We start from the raw sequence: 25,852 nt of genomic DNA, 5'->3' as shown, positions 1-25,852 counted from the left end.
ATCGATCGGTATCAAATTTAACTACTTCCGGTTTACTGAGCCTAATTCAGTTTCCGAGGGTGAGGTATAATCAGCAGCAAAACATATATAATCTATATGTCAATCGACTTAGCTTGACAAAACAAATCGATGGATACCAAATTTAACTACTTCCGGTTAACCACTTCCGGTTTACTGAGCCTAATTTAGTTTCCGGGGGTGAGGTATAATCAGCAACGAAACATATACAATCTAAATATCAAACGATTCACCTTGACAGAACAAATCGATCGATATCAAATTTAATTACATCCTCATAACCACTTCCGGTTTACTGTGCCTAATTTACTTCCCGGGGGTGGGTTATAATCAGCAACGAGACATATACCAACTGTCAATCGATTCAGCTGAACGAAACAAATCGAATGAAGTCGATTTCAGCCACTTCCGGTTAACCACTTCCCGTTTAGATTTATAGAGCTACGAATATTACGCCATACCTGAGTAGAAAGTGTCAGATGAAAGAACCAGTGTGATACAGCTGTCGATTGTTTCTCTGGTTTCTGAGTTTTCTGTAGATAAGTTTACAGTGGAGTGAATTTTATTCTTAATGAAGTTCAATTGTTGTCATTTTGCATTCTGAATTTCGGCAAATGCCGATGATCATTTTCGTACAAAGCAGAAAAGAGTTGAAGTGTTTTGTACGTTGCTACAACATGTGACATTCGAAGGTGGCGCGAATACATATATGGGATACCAATGGGGTGATAAACATGGAATAGTAATCCATAAATGTATCTCTCACGATTTTCTTCTAGTTTTCCTTTTTATTTTGTATCATACAGAGATGCCTACATCCAAAAAGAAAGATTCTTATCGGAATCAATGGGCAAGTAGCCATCTTCCAGGCCTAAGAAAATTACAAATCTAAAAAGGCGAAATATTATTATGTTCCAGATCTACTCTATTTAGGCTTCAAATAAAATTCCGGACGTTATACTTCAGGGAGCTGGGAAAACAAAACTTGGACGCAAAACTGTATTACCTACAGAGTTGGAAAATCCGCTAATTAAAATTAGTGAAATATTTATTGCTAATGGAAAGAATATATTAAATATTCACGAAGACTAACGCTAAGAATATGGTAGAAGAGGTCTAAAACTAAATGTCTGATAAGTCCTGAGCACGTAATACCAGTTCGAAATCCTAGAAAGCAGTTATGCAGCAGAGGAAGAAAAACAGAAACAGTTGCAGTTTTGACATCTTCACCATATAAAAATGCTCTTCAGCAGAAGGAAAGAAGCCCAACAGACAACAAATAGAAAAAGAAAAAGCAAATAATAAACAATACACGTATAGGACAAGGAAAAAAGTACAAACGAGCCCACAGTTACCTCAAGATATCGTGAATGAAGTAACACACTTTTAAAACGACACAGGGAGAGTTCTTCCAATCCATCAAAAGAATGTAATATCAATTTCGAAGACTCATCTGTAGACTTCTCTCAGCCATACGATGAAGTTATCCCAATAGTCCTGATGCAGAATTTTTTTTTTTTTTTTTTTTTTTTTTTTTTTTTTTTTTTTGCGGTGACTCGGGTAAGGGTTTGATAATATCACTTTACACCCAATTTCATCAGTGTTGCCAACGAATTTTAAATACAACGTGACAGATAGTTTCTGTAGCACTCGATATATTATCAAACCCTTACCTGAGTTACGTTCTAGCAGTGAGCCAAACAGAAATATGATGCGCTCAGGGGCTTACGTGTGATGCATTGTAATATTCATTTTTATTTTTGTCGAATATACCATATATAGGGTCACAAACACCAACAAACTGGCCCCATATAAGGTCAGTTTCCGGGTTTGCTCGTGATTTGAAAACGGTTTCGTACTTCTCATGGCAAGAGCTTTCAGACGATATATAGGTTTTCCCCAGGTACTTGGTCCCGGTATGGTATCATCCCTAGTAAGTAGGATCGCTTTCAAAGTTTTAACTGGAAATCCAATCGGAGGAAGACCAAGGGGCAGATGGGAGGACAATATTCAGATGGTTCTAGCAGAAATAGGAATATAAAGTAGAAAGTGGATCCTGTTGTCTAAGGACAGAAGTGAATGGAGAGTTTTTGTGAACGCAGGACTGAACCTCCAGCCTCGATAGGCCACATAGTTAGTTAGTTAGTGAGCAGGCCTTTTTTAAAAAAAGAACAAAACAGAACCTAGATGAAAAAGCAATTACATGAACAGAGAACAGCAAGAATTTCGATGTTTTTTCTTCGGTTAGGTTGTTACACCTGCGATCACTAGGGTCACCTGTGTGAAGTTGGCCCCCACTATCAAATTTCGATTCGAAACCAAAATCAGTGGTTTGTTATTGATTGTTTTAAAGTAAAACTCGTTTGTTTCAAAAAAGTAATCAGATATTTATCCAATAAGGTTGGGAGGAAACTGCCAACTTCACACTGTCCTCCCCCACAATTTCAAATTTTGATTTTAAAGTAAAGCCAATCATTTTCTTTTCGTTTCAAGAAAAATGGCTTGTTTCGAAAATGAAAAAGAAAGTATATTTACAAAAGAAAGTTGGGATGTGGCCAAATTTATCCAGATCCCCCTACTAATAAATTTCGATTGAAAACTAAAATCAATCGTTTGATATGCAATTGTTGATTATTTTGAAGAAAAATAGTTATTTTCGAAACACATAAAAAGTGTTTATAAAAGAAATGGGTGATGAAACTTCACATTGGTCTCACTTTCAAATTTCGAGTCAAAACAGAAGCTAATTGTTTGTTATTGGTTATTTTGAAGAGAAAACCTTTTTTCTTTTTCTTTCAGAAATAGAAAGAGAGATTTACAAAATAAATTTAGATGGTGGCCTTCTCATCAAGTCTAAAATCAATCGTTTAATATGGGTACCTAATTGATTCTTTTGAAAAAAGTAATTTGCTTCGAGAAACATAAGTATATATTTACGAAAGAAAGTTGATGAAGGTGGTTTACTTCTCGTTTGTTGTTGATTGTTTGAAGGGAGAAAAAGTCACTTTTCGAAATAAAAAAGATATATTTGAGGATACATTTGGTGGTAAACTTCCTCTGGTCTTCACACTGCTTTTTCTACTTTTAGATTTCGATTCAAAACGCAAGCATTTTTTTCTTTCTTATTGATTGTCTTGAAGAGAAAAGAACATTAAAAAACATAAACATTAGTTTATTTCAAAAACATTAAAGATTATTTACAAAATAAAATTCAGTGGGCCAATTAACACTGCTCGTTCAAATTTCTAATTTCAATAAAACAACAAATATACCTAAAATAATTTTTAAATGTTGACGTTGCCAAGAACGTGCTCATATTATTGATGAATCTTTGTCACACAAATAATGTTTCTTTGAAGGCATTTGACTTAGATAATTGTTTGCCAGATTTATATTTATTTAAAAGGAATTTTGACAAAAAGTAAAAATTAGATAAATAAGAAAACAAAAAAGGGCGAGAAAATAAAGGTAACCGGAAGTAGTTAAAATCGATATCATTCTATCTGCTTCGTCCGGTTGAATCGATAGATATATAGTTTGTATATGATTCGTTGCTGAACATAACCCTCGCTCGGGGAGTAAATTAGGCTCAATAAACCGGAAGTGGTTGAAATCGGTTTCAATTGATTTCTTTCGTCCAGCTGAATTGATTGATATATAGCTTCTATATGATTCGTTTCTGATTATAACCCACCCTCGGAAAGAAATTATTCTCAGGAAACCGGAAGTGGTTAACCGGAAGAGGTTGAAATCGGCTTCAGCCGATTTGTTTCGCCCAGCTAAATCTATTGATATATAGTTTGTAGATGATTCGTTGCTGATTATAACCCACCCTCGGGAAGTAAATTAGGCTCAGGAAACCGGAAGTAGTTAACCGGAAATAGTAGAAATCGGTTTAAAACGATTTGTTTCGTCCTGTTGAAACGATTGAAATATAGCTTTTATATGATTCGTTGCTGGTTATAACACACAGCGGGGAAGTAAATTAGGCACAGTAAACCGGAAGTGGTAAACCGGAAGTAGTTAAATTTGGTATCGATCGATTTGTTTTGTCAAGCTGAATCGATTGATATATAGATTGTATATGTTTCGTTGCTGATTATACCCCACCCCCGGAAACTAAATTAGGCTCAGTAAACCGGAACTGGCTAACCGGAAGTAGTTAAATTTTGTAAAGATCGATTTGTTTTGTCAAGCTGAATCGATTGATATATAGATTGTATATATTTCGTTGCTCATTATACCCCACCTGCGGAAACTAAATAAGGCACAGTAAACCGGAACTGGTTAACCGGAAGTAGTTAAATTTGGTATCCATCGATTTGCTTTGTCAAGCTGAACCGATTAACATTTAGGTTGTATATGTTTCGTTGCTGATTATACCTCTACCCCAGAAACTAAATTAGGCTAAGTAAATCGGAAGTCGTTAACCGGAAGTAGTTAAATTTGGTACCGATCGATTTGTTTTGACAAGCTGAATCGATTGATATTTAGATTGTATATGTTTCGTTGCTGATCATATCCCACTCCCGGGAAGTAAATTGGGATCAGTAAACCGGAAGTGGTTCACGGAAGTAGTTAAATTTGGTATCGATCCATTTGCCTTGTCAAGCTGAATCGATTGATATATAGATTGTATATGTTTCGTTGCTGATTATACCCCACCCTCAGAAACAAAATAAGGCTCAGTAAACCGGAAGTAGCTAAATTTGGTATCGATCGATGTGTTTTGTGAAGCTGAAACGATATATATTTAGATTGTATATGTTTCCTTGCTGATTATACCCCACCCCCGGAAACTAAATTGAGCTCAGTAAACCGGAAGTGGTTAACCGGTAGTAGTTAAATTTTGTATCGATCTATTTGCTTTGTCAAGCTGAATCGATTGATATATAGATTGTATATATTTCGTTGCTGATTATACCCCACCCCTGGAAACTAAATTAGGCTCAGTAAACCAGAACTGGCTAACCGGAAGTAGTTGAATTTCGTATCGATCGATTTGTTTTGTCAAGCTGAATCGATTGATATATAGATTGTATATGTTTCGTTGCTCATTATACCCCACCTCCGGAAACTAAATAAGGCTCAGTAAACCGGAAGTAGTTAAATTTGGTATCGACCGATTTCCTTTGTCAAGCTGAATCGATTGATATATACATTGTATATGTTTCGTTGCTGATTATACCCCAGCCCCGAAAACAAAATAAGGCTCAGTAAACCGGAAGTGGTTAACCGGAAGTAGCTAAATTTGGTACCGATCGATTTGTTTTGTCAAGCTAAAACGATTGATATTTAGATTGTATATGTTTCGTTGCTGATTATACCCCACCCCCCGGAAACTAAATTGGGCTCAGTAAACCGGAAGTGGTTAACCGGTAGTAGTTAAATTTGGTATCGATCGATTTGCTTTATCAAGCTGAATCGATTGATATATAGATTATATATGTTTCGTTGCTGATTATACCCCACCCGTGAAAAATAAATTAGGCTCAGTAAACCGGAAGTGGTTAACCGGAAGTAGTTAAATTTGGTATCGATTGATTTGTTTTGTCAAGCTTAATCGATTGATATATAGACTGTATATGTTTCGTTGCTGATTATACCCCACCCCGGGAACAAAATAAGGCTCAGTAAACCGGAAGTGGTTAACCGGTAGTAGTTAAATTTTGTATCGATCTATTTGTTTTGTCAAGCTGAATCGATTGATATATAGATTGTATATATTTCGTTGCTGATTATACCCCACTCCCGGAAACTAAATTAGGCTCAGTAAACCAGAACTGGCTAACCGGAAGTAGTTGAATTTCGTATCGATCGATTTGTTTTGTCAAGCTGAATCGATTGATATATAGATTGTATATGTTTCGTTGCTCATTATACCCCACCCCCGGAAACTAAATAAGGCTCAGTAAACCGGAAGTAGTTAAATTTGGTATCGATCGATTTGCTTTGTCAAGCTGAATCGATTGATATATACATTGTGTATGTTTCGTTGCTGATTATACCCCAGCCCCGGAAACAAAATAAGGCTCAGTAAACCGGAAGTGGTTAACCGGAAGTAGCTAAATTTGGTACCGATCGATTTGTTTTGTCAAGCTGAAACGATTGATATAGAGATTGTATATGTTTCGTTGCTGATTATACCCCACCCCCGGAAACTAAATTGGGCTCAGTAAACCGGAAGTCGTTATCCCGAAGTACTTAATTTTGGTATCGATCGATTTGTTTGGTCAAGCTGAATCGATTGATATATAGATTGTATATGTTTCGTTGCTGATTATACCCCACTCCCGGAAACTAAATTAGGCTCAGTAAACCGGAAGTGGTTAGCCGGAAGTAGTTAAATTTGGTACCGATGGATTTGTTTTGTCATGCTGAGTCGATTGATATGTATATGTTTCGTTGTTTGATCGATTGTATATGTTTCGTTGCTGATTATACTCCACCCCTGGAAACTAAATTAGGCTCAGTAAACCGGAAGTCGTTATCCCGAAGTACTTAATTTTGGTACCGATCGATTCGTTTTGTCAAGCTGAATCGGTTGATCTATAGATTGTATATGTTTCGTTGCTGATTATACCCCACCCCGGAAACAAAATTAGGCTTAGTAAACCGGAAGTGGTTAACCGGAAGTAGTTAAATTTGGTACCGATCGATTTGTTTTTTCAACCTAAATTGATTAATATATAGATTGTATATGTTTCCTTGCTGATTATACCCCACTCGCGGGAAGTAAATTGGGCTCAGTAAACCGGAAGTAGTTAAATTTGATATCGATCGGTTTGTTTTGTCAAGCTGAATCGATTGATATATAGATTGTATATGTTTCGTTGATGATTATACCCCACCCCCAAAAACTAAATTGGGCTCCGTAAACCGGAAGTCGTTAACCGGAAGTATTTGAATTTGGTATCGATTGATTTCTTTTGTCAACCTGAATCGATTGATATTTAGATTGTATATGTTTCGTTGATGATTATACCCCACCCCCGGAAACTAATTTAGGCTCAGTAAACCGGAAGTGGTTAACCGGAAGTAGTTAAATTTGGTACCGATCGATTTGTTTTTTCAAGCTGAATCGATTGATATATAGATTGTATATGTTTCGTTGCTTATTATACCCCACCCCCGGGAAGTAAATTGGGCTCAGTAAACCGGAAGTAGTTAAATTTGGTACCGATCGATTTGTTTTGACAAGCTGAATCGATTGATATTTAGATTGTATATGTTTCGTTGCTGATCATATCCCACTCCCGGGAAGTAAATTGGGATCAGTAAACCGGAAGTGGTTCACGGAAGTAGTTAAATTTGGTATCGATCCATTTGCCTTGTCAAGCTGAATCGATTGATATATAGATTGTATATGTTTCGTTGCTGATTATACCCCACCCTCAGAAACAAAATAAGGCTCAGTAAACCGGAAGTAGCTAAATTTGGTATCGATCGATGTGTTTTGTGAAGCTGAAACGATATATATTTAGATTGTATATGTTTCCTTGCTGATTATACCCCACCCCCGGAAACTAAATTGAGCTCAGTAAACCGGAAGTGGTTAACCGGTAGTAGTTAAATTTTGTATCGATCTATTTGCTTTGTCAAGCTGAATCGATTGATATATAGATTGTATATATTTCGTTGCTGATTATACCCCACCCCCGGAAACTAAATTAGGCTCAGTAAACCAGAACTGGCTAACCGGAAGTAGTTGAATTTCGTATCGATCGATTTGTTTTGTCAAGCTGAATCGATTGATATATAGATTGTATATGTTTCGTTGCTCATTATACCCCACCTCCGGAAACTAAATAAGGCTCAGTAAACCGGAAGTAGTTAAATTTGGTATCGATCGATTTGCTTTGTCAAGCTGAATCGATTGATATATACATTGTATATGTTTCGTTGCTGATTATACCCCAGCCCCGAAAACAAAATAAGGCTCAGTAAACCGGAAGTGGTTAACCGGAAGTAGCTAAATTTGGTACCGATCGATTTGTTTTGTCAAGCTAAAACGATTGATATTTAGATTGTATATGTTTCGTTGCTGATTATACCCCACCCCCCGGAAACTAAATTGGGCTCAGTAAACCGGAAGTGGTTAACCGGTAGTAGTTAAATTTGGTATTGATCGATTTGTTTTATCAAGCTGAATCGATTGATATTTAGATTATATATGTTTCGTTGTTGATTATACCCCACCCGTGAAAAATAAATTAGGCTCAGTAAACCGGAAGTGGTTAACCGGAAGTAGTTAAATTTGGTATCGATTGATTTGTTTTGTCAAGCTTAATCGATTGATATATAGACTGTATATGTTTCGTTGCTGATTATACCCCACTCCGGGAACAAAATTAGGCTCAGTAAACCGGAAGTGGTTAACCGGTAGTAGGTAAATTTTGTATCGATCTATTTGTTTTGTCAAGCTGAATCGATTGATATATAGATTGTATATATTTCGTTGCTGATTATACCCCACTCCCGGAAACTAAATTAGGCTCAGTAAACCAGAACTGGCTAACCGGAAGTAGTTGAATTTCGTATCGATCGATTTGTTTTGTCAAGCTGAATCGATTGATATATAGATTGTATATGTTTCGTTGCTCATTATACCCCACCCCCGGAAACTAAATAAGGCTCAGTAAACCGGAAGTAGTTAAATTTGGTATCGATCGATTTGCTTTGTCAAGCTGAATCGATTGATATATACATTGTGTATGTTTCGTTGCTGATTATACCCCAGCCCCGGAAACAAAATAAGGCTCAGTAAACCGGAAGTGGTTAACCGGAAGTAGCTAAATTTGGTACCGATCGATTTGTTTTGTCAAGCTGAAACGATTGATATAGAGATTGTATATGTTTCGTTGCTGATTATACCCCACCCCCGGAAACTAAATTGGGCTCAGTAAACCGGAAGTCGTTATCCCGAAGTACTTAATTTTGGTATCGATCGATTTGTTTGGTCAAGCTGAATCGATTGATATATAGATTTTATATATTTCGTTGCTGATTATACCCCACCCCCGGAAACAAAATAAAGCTCAGTAAACCGGAAGTGGTTGACCGGAATGTAGCTAAATTTGGTACCGATCGATTTCTTTTGTCAAGCTGAAACGATTGATATTTAGATTGTATATGTTTCCTTGCTGATTATACCCCACCCCCAGAAATTAATTTGGGCTCAGTAAACCGGATGTGGTTAACCGGTAGTAGTTAAATTTGGTATCGATCGATTTGTTTTGTCAAGCTGAATCGATTGATATATAGATTGTATGTGTTTCGTTCCTGATTATACCCCACTCCCGGAAACTAAATTAGGCTCAGTAAACCGGAAGTGGTTAGCCGGAAGTAGTTAAATTTGGTACCGATGGATTTGTTTTGTCATGCTGAATCGATTGATACGTATATGTTTCGTTGTTTGATCGATTGTATATGTTTCGTTGCTGATTATACTCCACCCCTGGAAACTAAATTAGGCTCAGTAAACCGGAAGTCGTTATCCCGAAGTACTTAATTTATGTACCGATCGATTCGTTTTGTCAAGCTGAATCGGTTGATCTATAGATTGTATATGTTTCGTTGCTGATTATACCCCACCCCCGGAAACTAAATTAGGCTTAGTAAACCGGAAGTGGTTAACCGGAAGTAGTTAAATTTGGTACCGATCGATTTGTTTTTTCAACCTAAATTGATTAATATATAGATTGTATATGTTTCCTTGCTGATTATACCCCACTCGCGGGAAGTAAATTGGGCTCAGTAAACCGGAAGTAGTTAAATTTGGTATCGATCGGTTTGTTTTGTCAAGCTGAATCGATTGATATATAGATTGTATATGTTTCGTTGATGATTATACCCCACCCCCAAAAACTAAATTGGGCTCCGTAAACCGGAAGTCGTTAACCGGAAGTAGTTGAATTTGGTATCGATTGATTTCTTTTGTCAACCTGAATCGATTGATATTTAGATTGTATATGTTTCGTTGATGATTATACCCCACCCCCGGAAACTAATTTAGGCTCAGTAAACCGGAAGTGGTTAACCGGAAGTAGTTAAATTTTGTACCGATCGATTTGTTTTTTCAAGCTGAATCGATTGATATATAGATTGTATATGTTTCGTTGCTTATTATACCCCACCCCCGGGAAGTAAATTGGGCTCAGTAAACCGGAACTGGTAAACCGGAAGTAGTTAAATTTGGTACCGATCGATTCGTTTTGTCAAGCTGAATCGATTGATATATAGATTGTATATGTTTCGTTGCTGATTATACCCCACCCCTGGAAATTAAATTAGTCTCAGTAAACCGGAAGTCGTTATCTCGAATTAGTTAATTTTGGTACCGATCGATTCGTTTTGTCAAGCTGAATCGATTGATATATAGATTGTATATGTTTCGTTGCTGATTATACCTCAGCCCCGGAAACTAAATTAGGCTCAGTAAACCGGAAGTCGTTAACCGGAAGTAGTTAAATTTGGTACCGATCGATTTGTTTTTTCAAGCTGAATCGATTGATATATAGATTGTATATGTTTCGTTGTTGATTATACCCCACCCCGGAAACTAAATTAGCCTCAGTAAACCGGAAGTAGTTAAATTTGGTATCGATCGATTTGTTTGGTCAAGCTGAATCGATTGATATATAGATTGTATATGTTTCGTTGATGATTATACCCCACCCCCAGAAACTAAATTGTGCTCCGTAAACCGGAAGTGGTTAACCGGAAGTAGTTAAATTTTGTACCGATCGATTTGTTTTGTCAAGCTGAATCGATTGATATTTAGATTGTATATGTTTCGTTGATGATTATACCCCACCCCCAGAAACTAAATTAGGCTCAGTAAACCGGAAGTGGTTAACCGGAAGTAGTTAAATTGGTACCGATCGATTTGTTTTGTCAAGCTGAAACGATTGTTATTTAGATTGTATATATTTCGTTGCTGATTATACCCCACCCCCAGAAACTAAATTTGGCTCAGTAAACCGGAAGTGGTTAACCGGAAGTAGTTAAATTTGGTATCGATCGATTTGTTTTGTCAAGCTGAATCGATTGACATATAGGTTGTATATGTTTCGTTGCTGATTATACCTCACCCTCGGAAACTGAATTAGGTTCAGTAAACCGGAAGTGGTTAACCGTAAGTAGTTAAATTTGGTACCGATCGATTTGTTTTGTCAAGCTGAATCGATTGATATATAGATTCTATATGTTTCGTTGCTGATTATACCCCACTAACGGAAACTAAATTAGGCTCAGTAAACCGGAAGTGGTTAACCGGAAGTAGTTAAATTTGGTACCGATCAATTTGCTTGGTCAACCTGAATCGATTGATATATAGATTCTATATGTTTCGTTGCTGATTATACCCCACTAACGGAAACTAAATTAGGCTCAGTAAACCGGAAGTGGTTAACTGGATGTAGTTAAATTTGGTACCGATCAATTTGCTTTGTCAACCTGAATCGATTGATATATAAACTGTATATGTTTCGTTGCTGATTATAGACCACCCCCGGAAACTAAATTATTCCCAACATTGAGACGGTTTTTTATGTATTTGTAAACACTTCCTTTCTTAAACCCTTCCACTACGATTTTTTTTTTCTGAATGCTAATAATTGACGTATAAATTAAAAAAAGTGTACTGTAGATATTTTATCATTATATAACTTTCAAAACATCAATATAGTAACCCTACGTGATGCTACAATAGTTTAAATTTTATGACGAGTGTTACTCGTCATTGTGGTACTTGGCACCGGGAGGTTCTGATGAGCTAGAGTTGTCACTTCAGGGCAAGGGGTTAAATGTTGTTTTTTTTTATTACTTGAAAATACCCTCACAGTTATGAATTAACATGGATGTTCATAGCGTGATATTTCAATAAATGTATTCCACATTCGTCACAAGTTAAGGCCTTTTGTCTCCATGCGTTACGGATGTACAAAATTTTCGACTTTCAAAAATTTCATTCATAATCTCAAGACAGGGAACTTGTATCAGATAAAATATGTATTTTATAATTCAATTTTAAAGTAATCCCTTCCTTCCACTCTTAGTTTATATAAACTTTCTAAGCTATATGTGTTAACACTATGCAGCCCATTTTGATTTCGATCGCCCTTTCCCCAGCTGTAGGCACATGTGATGTAATTCATGTGATGCTCTAATATAGCTCAGAGAATTGTATTTTGGTTGTATGTTTTCCTCAATTGTGGCCAGATATATTTCTACTGTTTTAGCCTTTGCTGCTACATGTGAACTGTAAATTGCTGCACTCTTGGTAAATAGAATGCTTTCTATTTTTATGTTAGCATGAGGCGTACATGACGTATCTGTTGTGCATTTCAACATGTGCGTTACCAAGGTTGGCCTTTGAATAAAATCTCTTTTCTCTTGGTACGAGGTTTCTCTTCTGTCTGTACTAAGTATCTTGCTAAATATGACTATTCAAGGGATTCTACTTCAATCTTACTACGTGCAAAGGGTTTGAATTGTATGTTCGAAAATGTGTGTTGGCAAACTTTTAATTTAGGTTGAATGTTACATTATATTATTCAATTAGGATGAATGTTACAATCTTTTTTGCCAGGAAAATCTTGTCTTATTAATTTATTAGTACTTCTGTCCGATGCTGTGGACAGCATCTCAGAAACTTCTCAACTCGACATTTTGTATTTGGACCTGTCTAAGGCTTTCGATTCAATTCCACACTATCTTCTTCTATACAAACTCAGTTCTAGATTCAATATACCTGGTAAATTACTTAGTCTTCTAGAAACATATCTCAGTAATAGGACGAGTTTCAGTTTCAGGTTACTTTTCTGACTTTATTCCAGTAACTTCTGGAGTTCCTCAAGGCAGTGTTCTGGGTCCACTTCTATTTTTATTATACATGGATGATCTGCCTTCTTCGTTTAAAACAGCTCTACCAATATTCTATTTGTTGATGATTGCAAACTCTAAAGAAAAGTTAAATCAGAGTACGATGATCTTGCTATCCACCGTAATGCTTGTATTCTTCTCAACCGGTGTAACTCTTGGAAACAGTTTAAACATCGAGAAATGTGCTTCTCTTACGATTACTCTAAAAAAAAAACCTACAAAATTGGTCATCACAACAAGTCCTGTCACCTCTTTCAGGGATCGTGATGTTACTATTGACATTAAGCTTACTTTTGCAGATCATATAAGCACAATATCTTATACTGTTATGAGGAAACTAGAACTCCTTTATCTCTTCACTGACATAAAAAATCCTAATTCCTTAAGCTTGTCCTATGTTGCTCCCACTATTGAGTACGGTTCTCCTATCTGGTTTATGGCCTGCCCTACTCGTCTGAAAAAATTAAATTCTGTAATTAATATCTTTTTAGTTATTGTATCGTATTGAGTACCTCATCTCCGAACACTTTCGAAAAAGGACGTTTTAACATTTCTCAATATCAAATCTCCCCTAGTTAGAAAATTTCTGACCTAATATTTTTGCATAAAATTGTAAATGGCCATATATCGTGTGAACAGTTATTAAGTCAGATCAATTTTCGCGTACGCGCTAGAACAACACGGTCTAGTGATCTCTTCTACACTCGAGCTCTGAGAGAATAATATTGTGCAAAGGTTCCTTCTTAACCGAATTGTTATCACGTATAATCAGCTACCAGAAACTGTAGACGTTTTTTTTTAAATGAGCATAGCTTCATATCATCTATAAATGAACTATCTTTGTAATGTTGCCATTGTACTGCACTGTCTTGATTTCAAGTTATTCTATTGTTATGTTACACAAGTGTTTAAAATGTTTCAGTGTAAAATTGGCTATATCTGAACTTAGACTATATCTTTTTCCATACACTATGCATTTCTAGGGTTACGTCTGTACATATCCATATAGCTTTTGCCAAGTGAATTTTTAATAAATCAGTTTGGACAGTTTCGGTCACTTAAAGTTTTATACATGTACGTGTGAATCTAAGTGTAACTAAAATGGAAATCCAAATTTTTCAAACTTTTGACACGTGTGAGACCTTTCAACTCTATTCATTTTCAACTATATGTGCTGCTAAGTCTGACTTCTTAGTAATTACGTTTTCACAATTTTGGCACATCTGTGAGGCTGTTCACCTGTATACGTGACTTGTTTACCAGAAGAGTTTTTCCCGGAATACCTTTCGATACTCTTGGCAATAATGAGGTTTTAGCTGCATGTAGGAATAGAGATGCAAGAGCTGGACTCGTATTTTTCTGCTTCGCTTTTTTGCTTGGGAAAAACTTTTTGGGCATTTTTCAAAATTTTGCTTTAAATTAATAAAACAGACTTTGTTTCGCTTTTCTACAGCACAAGAACTCATTTGATTAGTGGTTGATGTAGATAATAATATAGAACCTCTAAAATAAACCATGAATTTGGAAAAGAAAAGATTTTTGAAATTCTTAACATATTTACGTTATGAATTCTAAAGGATTAACCAATATATATATATATATATATATATATATATATATATATATATATATATATATATAATTTTTTAACTTCTTACAAACAAAAATAAGTACTTTTTTAAAAAAAAAGATACACAAATAACTATCTAAATTGCATGTAGTGTTATTACTTCAAAATATCACACACCCTCGTTTTCAAACAAAAAATAAAACATGAGAGAAATACATTTATATGACAATCTTAAAAGCTGCACATCAAGAGCTTAGTTTCGGGTGGTCCTGTACATTCTTGAATTTTTTACGTTTTAAATTTCATATCCATATGAATATTCGAACAATTTTTTCATTCATTGATCACATACTTAATAATGTTACCATCTATCAGGTGCTTGGAATCTACAAAATCGGTAAAATTCTGAATTCTATAGGTATAATTCATAACTGTTCCTTAAGCTTGTTCAGAATCGGAAAAGTACCAAATTTTCTGTTAATGGATCATATGGGTAATAGACTGTTAGTCTGATCGTGCGGTTTCCTAGACTTATAACCACCATCACGGTTTACCCAGCCCTGAAGGTTTCTGAACTTTTAACGACAGGAATACAACATATCATTACGAAACAAAAAAAAAAAAAAAAAATCCTATGGAATACATTTAAGAGTGGAAAAAATCAATCACTTTTCCAATTCACAAGAAAGGCGACAAAACTGAATATAATAATTATCGAGGCATTTCTCTTAACATTCTATTAACAAGATTGATTCCATATGCAGATGTAATTATTGGAGATTATCAGTGTGGATTTAGGAAAATCGATCAACTATCGACCACATATTTACTATTCGATAAATGCTCGAAAAGAAATGGGAATATATTCATATTCATATTCATATTTATTTGCCTGTTCATAGCTTACAAATGAGGACAATCCTCAATTAAGCATTACAGTTGTCAGATATGATTTACATTCTCTATATGTTTTCAGTAAGATAAGTTTCCACAGAGTAATAGCTTTTTTCTAACAATAATTCTAACAGAGTATTTCTGAATATCCGTTTTTCGTTAATGTCCTTATACTTTGTTGGTAATTTGTTATATAATTTTATACAATTCATATACACAGTTTTGCTAAAATTTGCATAATTCTGTTGGATAATATACATATTACAATCCTGCCTAGTATTGTATGAGTGAATCGTATTAGCTAAAGTAAATAAATCCTTGTGCTCGATTACATACATAATTGTGCGATATATATATAAACTAGGTAATGTCAATAATTTATATATATATATTTTTTAAATATTTTTACATGAGGATCGTTCAGGCATACTAAACATTATTCTAATAATTTTTTTCTGTATTCGGAATGTACTAGCACTTATTCTCGAATTCCCCCAAAATATAACACCATAGTTTATTATTGAAAAAACTTTGCTATAGTATAAGGACATGACAGCTTCCTTGCACAAACTACCTTGCAACCTACGGAATGCAAAGCAGAGTGAACTGAGTTTAGTATTAATGTATTCAACATGAGTATTCAACATGTTAAATCTTCATTAACATATACTCCTAGAAATTTAATAGATGGTGTTTGACATAATTCTACAGTGTCTACAGTTATTGGTACAAGTTCATTTCTTTGGCCCGGGAATCGAAATTTGACAATGTTAGTTTTTCCTAAATTCATAGTTAATTTATTTATGTTTAACCAACTAATAATTTTTGTTAGCGTCTTTGTAGTGAGCCTTTCTGCTTCATTTACTGAGTCTCCACTGACAAGAACATTTATGTCATCAGCATACAATGTTGACTTCACACAGCCTAGACTATTAACCAAATCATTAATATATACAACAAACAAAAGAGGTCCCAATATTGATCCTTGTGGTACTCCTTTTGTTACTTTCATTAAAGATGATTTAAACATTGTTCTTCTGCCATTTACCTCTTTACAGATGCCAACAGTTTGACTACGTTCAGATAAATACGACTTTATCCAATTGTTTGCCACACCTCTGATGCCATAAGAATACAATTTTTCTAGCAAAATACCATGGTCTATAGAATCGAACGCCTTAGATAAATCAACAAAAATACCAATTACATGCTTTCCTTTATTTATATCCATTGCTACATCAGAGATGAAATTAAAGATTGCAGTGTTGGTTGACTTTTGGCTTTGAAACCCGTGTTGACTTGTGGATATTATATTATTTAAAAGGAAAAAGTTATTTAGTCGCGATTTCATTGCTAACTCAAATATTTTAGAAAAACACGACAAAACTGAAATAGGACGATAATTATGTAACTCCAATTTACTTCTCTTTTTATTCACAGGTGTAACTCTAGCTAACTTAAGCCGCGTAGGAAAAATTCCTGTCAAAAATGAATGATTTATTATATGACAGAGTTGATGTGCAATAAGAAGAGAACTTTCCTTTACAATCATGGATGGCATTTCATCCCAACTTGGAGAGCTGGAGCTTTTTAAGCTTTTTATTATTTGTAAGATATCCTCTGGTGTAGCTGGTTTCAGAAAAAGGGACTTAGTTATTCCGCTCTGTAGCTTAGAGTTATTTTCTTGATGAGCTATTTTGATTGGGTTAAATGTTTCTAAAGTTAAGAAATATTTATTAAAATGATTTGCAATCTTTACCCAGTACATCAGCTGTTTATTGGTTTCAAAAAGGCTTTCGACTCGGATAGGAGGGAAATATTGTACAACATTCTTACAGAATTCGGAATACCGAAAAATCTAGTTAGATTAATTAAAATGTGTTTAAATGAATCCCAAAGTAAAGTCCGAGCAGAAAAATTCTTGTCCATGAGCTTCCACGTCGAGAATGTCCTGAAACAAGAAGATGTGTTATCACCATTATTGTTCAGCTTTGTTCCGGAGTACGCTATAAGGAAAATTAAAGATAGCAACCAGGCCCTAGAGCTGAATTGTATTCACCAGGTTACGGCGTATGCTGATAATGTAAATTTGGGATGATAGGAGAACAATAGAAAGAAATGCAGAGTCCTTATTAAACCCTTAGGTTTAGAAATAAATGCAGAGAAAAACTAAATACATGGAAGTTCACTGAGATCATAATATGGCAAATTATGGATGTGTTAAAATATCAAATAATACTTTCGACAAAGTGGATACTTTCAAATATCTGGGATCAATATCACCAGACCAAAATCATATCCACAAAGAACTTAAATGTCGAGTAAAATCAGGAAATTCGTGTTATTATTCAGTTCAAAGTATTTTGTCGTCGCGAATTCTGTTGAGGAATTTAAAGCTTAAAATTATAAAACGATAATCATGCCTGTTGTGTTTTATGGTTATAAAACATGGTCGCTTGAGGGAAGAACGCAGACTGAAAGTATTTGAAAATAAAATCCTGAGATGAATATTCGGATCCAAGAGGAACGGGAATGAGGGAAACTTCATAACGAAAAACTGCGTACTTTATACGGTTTACAAAACATCGTTACGGTCATCAAGTATAGGAGGCTCAGGTAAGCAGGTCATGCAGTCAGAATGGAAGAAGGTAGGAACGCTTTCAAAGTTTTAACTGGAAATCCAATCGGAAAACGTCCATTAGGCGCAGATGGGAGGATACTATTAAAATGGATCTCGCAGAAATAGGAATATAAAGTAAAAACTGTATCCAGTTGGCTAAGGATTAAAGTCAGTGGAGAGCTTTTGTGAACGGGGCAATGGACCTTCGGATTCCATAGGCCATAGAGAGAGAGAGAGAATATATTTAAGTTAAGCACAACTGCACCACAACCATGAGTGAGTGGTTAGCTTTTGCGCTTCTACCGAGAAGTCCGGGATTCAACCCTGCATTCGACGATTTTGACAAAAGTTTTTGTTGATTGTATCTGTGAATGTAGAGATAATGCGTGTACTGTGAGTTCTGGCCAACTTCCTTTCTTATCATTTTTAAATTGTTGTTATTACTAATTACTAGCAGTGACGGATTTGCGAAGGAGGTTAGGGTGGGGATGTTTTACAGGTGAAGTTTGTACCCCGAAATTAAAGAATTTCTAAAACAAACGAAATATTTATTATGCCTTTACTCATAAACTTTAAGCTCTTCTCAAATAAAAATTAGGTATTTTTAGAAAAACTAAACATTAATAAGAAAAACCCCTCCCAAAATACTTTTCTAAATCCCCCACTGATTATCAGTATTAAATTGTCTTCAAGTTTGTATCCGGAAGCTTGTTGCTGAATATACAAACAAAACGAAATATTAGTTATGCTTGTACTCATAATCTCCCTAATAAAAATTAGGAAATTTTAGAAAAAAAAAACATTGAGGAGAGAAACATCTCTCAAAATACTTTTCTGAATCCGGTACTGATTATTTGTATAAAATGGTATTCGAGTTTGTATCCGGAAGATTATTGCTAAATCATTGCACAGCTACAGTATAACAAGAATGTGGAAGTACGCTTTGACAGATATACTGACAAACGTACGCTCTGACGGATACATTGAAAAACAAAATTTAACTTATGTGCTAGAAGCTGGAGTAGGCCTACTAATCTCTAGGAAATGAAACACAGATGACTAAAAAGAAATGACGTAGAAAAGAAAAAATGTCGATAACTCAGAAGTTAAAATAAAGTTAAATACCTTCTACAGCTGCCCTCAAATACTACGTACTTTATGTTTACTTTAATTTATAAAATATGTGTTCCATCCATCATGATGCTGAATTCCAGAGCGAAATATAGCATTTAGGTCATGAAATCTTATTTAACTTTAGAGTATACGATAAGAAAGCTATCTAAATAGAAAAATCATGAAAATTAAAAAAATCCAAAATTTCCAAAATTCTCGTATTTTTCCCAAAAAAGCTGGCATTTTATGTGCAAAAAACCATCGATTCAAAAAACCGGCTTTTTGGCATCTCTATGTAGGAATATATGTTTTACCGAATATTTTCTAATAACTCCCTTTTGACACTATTTGCGCCCGTGAGCTCGTCACTTCTATGTGTCAACATGTGTTTTGTCGAACTATAACTATCAGTAAATCCTCTTCCATACTCTTGGGACATTTTGACTTTTTTCACCTATATGTATTAACATGTGTTGCCAAATTTGAACTTTGAATAAATTTCTTTCCACATTTTTGGCACCTGTGGTGTTTTTCATGTGTATGTATTAACATGTGTTATACCAAATTTTCACGACGAGTAAGTCCGTCTCCTCATTCGTGGAAAGTTCAGGTTTTTTCACCTGTATGTATTAACGTCTGTTTTTTCAAATTTGAACTTGGAGTAAATTTTTTCCACGTCCTTGGCAGCTATGGGCTTTTCTCTGGTATTTAATAACATGTGTGCTGCCAAACATGAACTATAAGTAAACCTCTTTCCACACTGTGGGCACGTGTGAGATTTTCACCTATATATATTAACATGTGTTTTCAAAATTTAAACTATGTGGAAATCCCTTTCAACATTCTTGTCCCCAGTGGTGGTCTTCATTCGTATGTATTAGCATGTGTGCTGCGAGATTTGAACTCTGAGTAAATCCCTTTCCACATTCCTGGCATCTGTGGGACTTTTCACCTGTATGTATTAACACGTGTATTGCAAAAGTTTAACTATCAGTAAACGTCTTTTCACACTGTTGGCACATGTAGTGATTTGCGTCTGTATGTATTAAGACGTGTCTTGCCAAATATCAACGTTGAGTAAATCTCTTTCCGCTTTCGTTGCACGTGTAGCTTTTTCACACTTATTTAACTTGTGACTGGTTAAACTTGAACTAGGAGTAACTCTCTTTTCACATTGTTGGCACCTGTGGTGTTTTTGCCCTGTATGTATTAAAAGGTATCTTATCAAATTTCCACGTTCAGTAAATGCCCTTCCACAGTCTTGGCACGTGTAGGATTTTTGACCGTTATGTGTTGTGTGTTTTGCCAGATCTGCGTTCTTAGTAAATCCCTTTCCACATTCTAGGCATCTCTGGGAGTTATCACCGGTATGTATTAACATGTGTCTTGCCAAACTTGAACTCTAAGTAAACCTCTTTCCACACTCTTGGCAACTGTGGGACTTTTCACCTGTATGTATTAACATGTGTCGCCAAATTTCCACGTCCACTAAATCCCTTTCCGCATTCTTGGCTCGTGTGAGATTTTTCATTCCAATGTTTTTACATGTGTGCTGCCTAGTGATGAGACTTTTACCGGTAAATACTTTTTAGGTATTTACTCTGGGTAAATACCCAGGTATTACCCAAATAGGGTAAATATAACGTTTTTTTCCTTTGTTGCATATCTTTCAGTGGTTTCATGAACAGCTAAGTTCTGAAGAGTGACTTTTGCAGCTTTCAGACTTTCAAGAGATTGAAGAACACTTTAAAATACCAATGAGACAAGGTTCAACATGTGTATTTTACATAACAATGGTTACAAATGGAGATATTTTTCTTGGGCAAGAGAAAAAGCTTTCTGCATATTTGCTGCATTATCACCAGTGAGAACAAAGAACTTTTCCAATCACCTCAAATGTTTGATATCTAGTGCACTCAGCAGTGTGACGGTTACCTTTCGTGTTGGTAAAATGAACAAATATTGGATGGGGGTTTGTAATATTGAGGTTGATTATTCTCTCATTACAAACATACTCCAACCGTCGCATTGAAGATTTAGATACTTCGAATTTTGTAGCTCTACGCATAGCTGTGTTTGTATTTCATTAAACTGGGTATCAAGTTGTTCCTTAAATTTTTAACTTATTTGACTATGTGGCCATTATTTTGCAAAATATAAGCTATTTGAAAATACTTGTAACTTGTTTTACCAACCCCTTTTGAGGCATCGTTTTTCGACTTGTTTTACAACGTCATATGGCATGTCCTTGAATTATATGAAAAAAATAGAAACACTTGCGCTGGACTAGGGTAAATACAATGTCATATATAAGAAAATAATTGTTGAATTTATTACATATGTAGTTAATTGTCCCTTGCCATTTGCAGTTTTTATCTGATATTTGAGACAACTTATAGATACTGCAAGCCAGCAAACTACTCTCTTATCGTTCAACCCAAAACGTAACTTGACATGTGATGTGTGTGTGAGCTCATTAACTTATTAATTTACATATGATACGGTATGCATATATAGGCTACCTACGTTTTCATCAGCTCTCATTGTATCCATAAAAGTGGTAATGCTACTAGATGAAATTCTTCATAGATGGGGGAACTCTTCATATCTGAAACCGCATCAAAGTTTTATCAGCCACCCTCGTTACTAAAGAGTCTTCAATGATTTTATTGTTGCTACAACCTGACGTAGGTTGTTCACTTCCATTCACTTGTTCTGTCTCAATATTTTGCCAACAATCAAACAAATTTTTCCCTTGTAAACCGTTAAAAATTGTTTTCTTTAGACTTTCAGGACACTTAAAACATTTACTGACATGATCTGACATTTCATTTACATTTGCGTGTATAGTTTTTACCACAGTACTTGCAGTTTACTGATTTGTCACTTCGTACATAATACGCGCTCCAAATATTACTTTTATTTCTACCCATTTTCAGTTTTCTCTCTTCATGAATAATAGAAATCTTAGGAAATTCAAGTAAGATAAGAGGCATGTCTACTCTCAACAAGTCTCAAATCAATACCAGTACTGAACTTAATCAGAAAAGGAATTGTTCCATGCAATGTTACAAGATATAAATTATGTTTCCAGTTTCAGGGTTGCATCTTTCTTTAAATACATTTGTATCTGGAAGATTTTATTCTATTTTTTATGTATTCTTATCAGGTAATCTTGCAGTTTGTAATAAATACCCATTTGGGTAAGTAATTAAAATCCAATTTTTATTTATCTACCCAGTGTGTAAATACCTAGAGCTGCCAAACCTCCAGATTGAGTAAATCCCTTTCCACACTCTTGGGACGTGTGGGGAATTTTTACCAGTATGTATTAACATGTGCTGCCAAATTTCCAGGTTGTGTAAATCTTTTGGCACCTGTGCGGTTTTACACCCGTAATGTATTAACATGTGCCTTGCCAAACTTGAACTGCTAGAAAACGTCTTTTCACATTGCTGGCATAAGTGGAGTTTTACCCCCGTGTAGATTAACATGTATTTTGGCAAATCTCCACGTTGAATAAATTATTTTCTGCATTCTTGGCACGTCTAAGATATTTCGTTCCTATGTATTAACATGTGTGTTACCAAATTTCCAGGTAGTGTAAATCTCTTGCCATAATGTTGGCATTTCTCGGATTTTTCACCCGAATGCGTTAATGTGTCTCGCCAAATTTCCAAGTCCAGTAAATCCCTTTCCGCATTCTTGGGACCTATGGGATTTTTCACCCGTGAGTATTAACCTGTGTTGCCAAATTTCCACGTCCAATAAATTCCTTCTCCGCGTTCTTGGCACCTGTGGGGTTTTACACCGATATGTATTAACATGTGACTTGCCAAACTTGAACCTTTACTAAACCTCTTGCGACACTGTTGGCACATGTCGGGTTTTGCACCTGTATGTATTCAAAGATGTCTTGCCCAATTTCCACGTTGAGAAAATCACTGAGCACATTCTTGAAACCGTGAGGTTTTTCATTCTTATATGTTAACATGTGTGCTGCTAAATTTCCACGTCCAGTAAATCCCTCTCTGCACTCTTGCCACGTGTGGGAGTTTTCGCCCGTATGTATTAACATATGTGTTGCCAAGTTTCTACATTGAGAAAATCCCTTCCACATTCTTGCACGTGTGGGGTATTTTACCCTATGCGTTAACATGTGTGTCGCCAAATATCCACATCTAGTAAATCCCTTTCCGCATTTTTGACACTTGTGGGGTTTTTCACCCGTATGTATTAACATTTGTCCTGCCAAATTTTCACATTCATGGCACGTGTGGGATTTTTCACACGTATGTGTTAACATGTGTGTCGCCAAATGTCCACGTAGAGAAAATGCCTTTCCACATTAATGGCAGGTGTAGGGTTTTTCACCCGTATGTATTAACATGTGCGTTGCCAAATTTCCACGTCTAGTAAATCTTTTTCCGCATTCTCGGCACGTGTGAGATTTTTCAGTTGTGTGTATTAATATGTGTTGCCAATTGCGCACGTTGAAGAAATCTCTTTCCACATTTATAGCACGTGTGGGGTTTTTTACCCGTATGTATTAACATATGTCCTACCAAACTTCCACGCTGAGAAAATCCCTTTCCACATTCTTGGCACGTGTGGGGTTTTACACCCGCATGTATTAACATGTGTGTTGCCAAACTTCCATGTCTAGTAAATCCCTTTCCGCATTCTTGGCACGTGTGAGATTTTTCATTTGTATGTATTAACATGTGTTTTGCCAAATTTCCACGTTCAGTAAATCCCTTTCCACATTCTTGACACCTGTGGGGTTTTTCACCCGTATGTATAAACATGTGTGTTGATAATTGTGCACGATGATAAAATCCCTTTCCACACTCTTGGCACGTGTGAGGCTTTTCATTTGTATGTATTAACATGTGTCTCGCGAAATGTCCACGTTGATGAAATCCCTTTCCACATTCTTGGCACGTGTGGGATTTTTTACCCGTATGTGTTAACATGTGTGTCGCCAAACTTCCACGTTGAGAAAATCCCTTTGCACATTCCTGGCACGTGTAGGGTTTTTCACCCGTATGTATCAACATGTGTGCTTTCAAACTTCCAGATTGAGTAAATCCATTTCCACACTCTTGGCATCTGTGCGGTTTTTCACCCGTATGTGTTAACATGTGTCTTGCCAACTTTCCACGATGAGTAAATCCCTTTCCACATTCCTGGCACGTGTGGGGTTTTTCACCCGTATGTATCAACATGTGTGCTTTCAAACTTCCAGATTGAGTAAATCCCTTTCCACACTCTTGGCATCTGTGTGGTTTTTCACCCGTATGTATTAACATGTGTTTTGCCAAATATCCGTGTCTAGTAAATCCCTTTCCGCATTCTTGGCATCTGTGGGATTTTTCACCGGTATGTATTAACATGTGTGTTGCCAAATTTCCACATTGAAGAAATCCCTTTCCACATTCATGGCACGTGTGGGGTTTTTCACCCGTATGTATTAACATGTGTGTTGCCAAATTTCCGCGACAAGTAAATCCCTTTCCGCATTCTTGGCACCTGTGGGGTTTTTCACCCGTATGTATTAACATGTGTTTTGCCAAATTTCCACGTTCAGTAAATCCCTTTCCACATTCTTGACACCTGTGGGGTTTTTCACCCGTATGTCTTAACATGTGTCTTGCTAAACTTGAACTGTGAGTAAATCCCTTTCCACACTCTTGGCAAATGTGGCGTTTTTCACCCGTATATATTAACATGTGTCTTGCCAACTTTCCACGATGAGTAAATCTGCTTCCACTCTCTTTACACGTGTGAGTTCTCTCACCTGTATGTATTACCATGTGTGCAGCCGAATTTGAACGATTAATACATTCCTTTTTGCAGTCTTGGCACGTACAAGAATTTTCTGCTGTATGTATTAACGCTTGTGTTGGCAAAAGGGATCGAGAGATTCTTTTGTAAACTTCCTTGTTAGTACGAGGTACCTTACCAAAATGAGAAATATTTTCCATTGGTGTAATGAACGTATGTGCTCTTCTGGAAGGAGTATGTTTACGGAATCTGCAAAAAATTGAATAAACACGAAATGGAAGTATATAATATGAAACACCACAAAAATACAAGCGTTGGTATATAAAGTACAGCACTAATAGGAAGATATTTATTTTGTATTGTACTTCTTTTGCATCTAAAATATGAGAGTTTCCCAAGTAGTGATGGGTAATATTCCGGAATTTTTTCTACAATCACAAAGAAAATTGAATTATATTAGTATATTATGATTTCATAGGATAATTCGTTTCTTAATACCGTTAATTATTACTGTTATGTCCAGATGATTTTTCAAAATGTATATTCTGAACGGCATTATGTTATTATATTTAGAGAATACCCATAAATGTATATTTACTTACAATATGTTCTATGGAAGTAAATATGTGGAAAAAATGGTATAGTACTTCCACATACTTTTACACCGCTAAACAGTTTAAATTTATACGTAAGTGGATTTTCTAAACTTGATTCTAATATTGTTGTTATAAATATATTAAATTTTTATATGTTATAAACAAATTAGGTTGGGTAACTGTCAGAAGACACATGTTTCACCATGTCTCAGAAGACACACTTGCGCATACATTACTAATAAAAGTCCAATTGAGCAAAGCAATATATATATATATTTTAAGATTATATATTTCTGCATAATCTTAAAATATATACAAATATATGATCTTAAAATATATATATATATATACTGCTTTGGTCAGTTGGCG

General features: G+C 35.5%; 1 protein-coding gene across 3 annotated transcripts in view; it reads right to left on the bottom strand.

The window, feature by feature from the left end:
- The window catches only part of LOC145662224 (uncharacterized), a 151,382-nt gene that overhangs the window by 26,246 nt on the left and 99,284 nt on the right, over window positions 1-25,852 (bottom strand). For 2 of the 3 annotated variants that reach the window (XM_081727561.1, XM_081727562.1), the window contains exon 3: window positions 15,369-25,136. The exons of the other annotated variant lie outside the window; for it this stretch is intronic. In XM_081727561.1, the coding sequence (XP_081583687.1) occupies window positions 23,555-25,136 (1,582 nt within the window). In that variant the 3' untranslated portion in view covers window positions 15,369-23,554. Of the gene's footprint in view, window positions 1-15,368; window positions 25,137-25,852 lie in introns of those variants that run through there. 3 annotated transcript variants of the gene reach the window in all.

Source organism: Thermobia domestica, chromosome 10 (genome assembly GCF_964235325.1).
Source record: "Thermobia domestica chromosome 10, izTheDome1.hap1.1, whole genome shotgun sequence".
Lineage (NCBI taxonomy): Eukaryota > Metazoa > Arthropoda > Insecta > Zygentoma > Lepismatidae > Thermobia > Thermobia domestica.
This window is presented reverse-complemented; position numbering and strand designations above follow the sequence as displayed.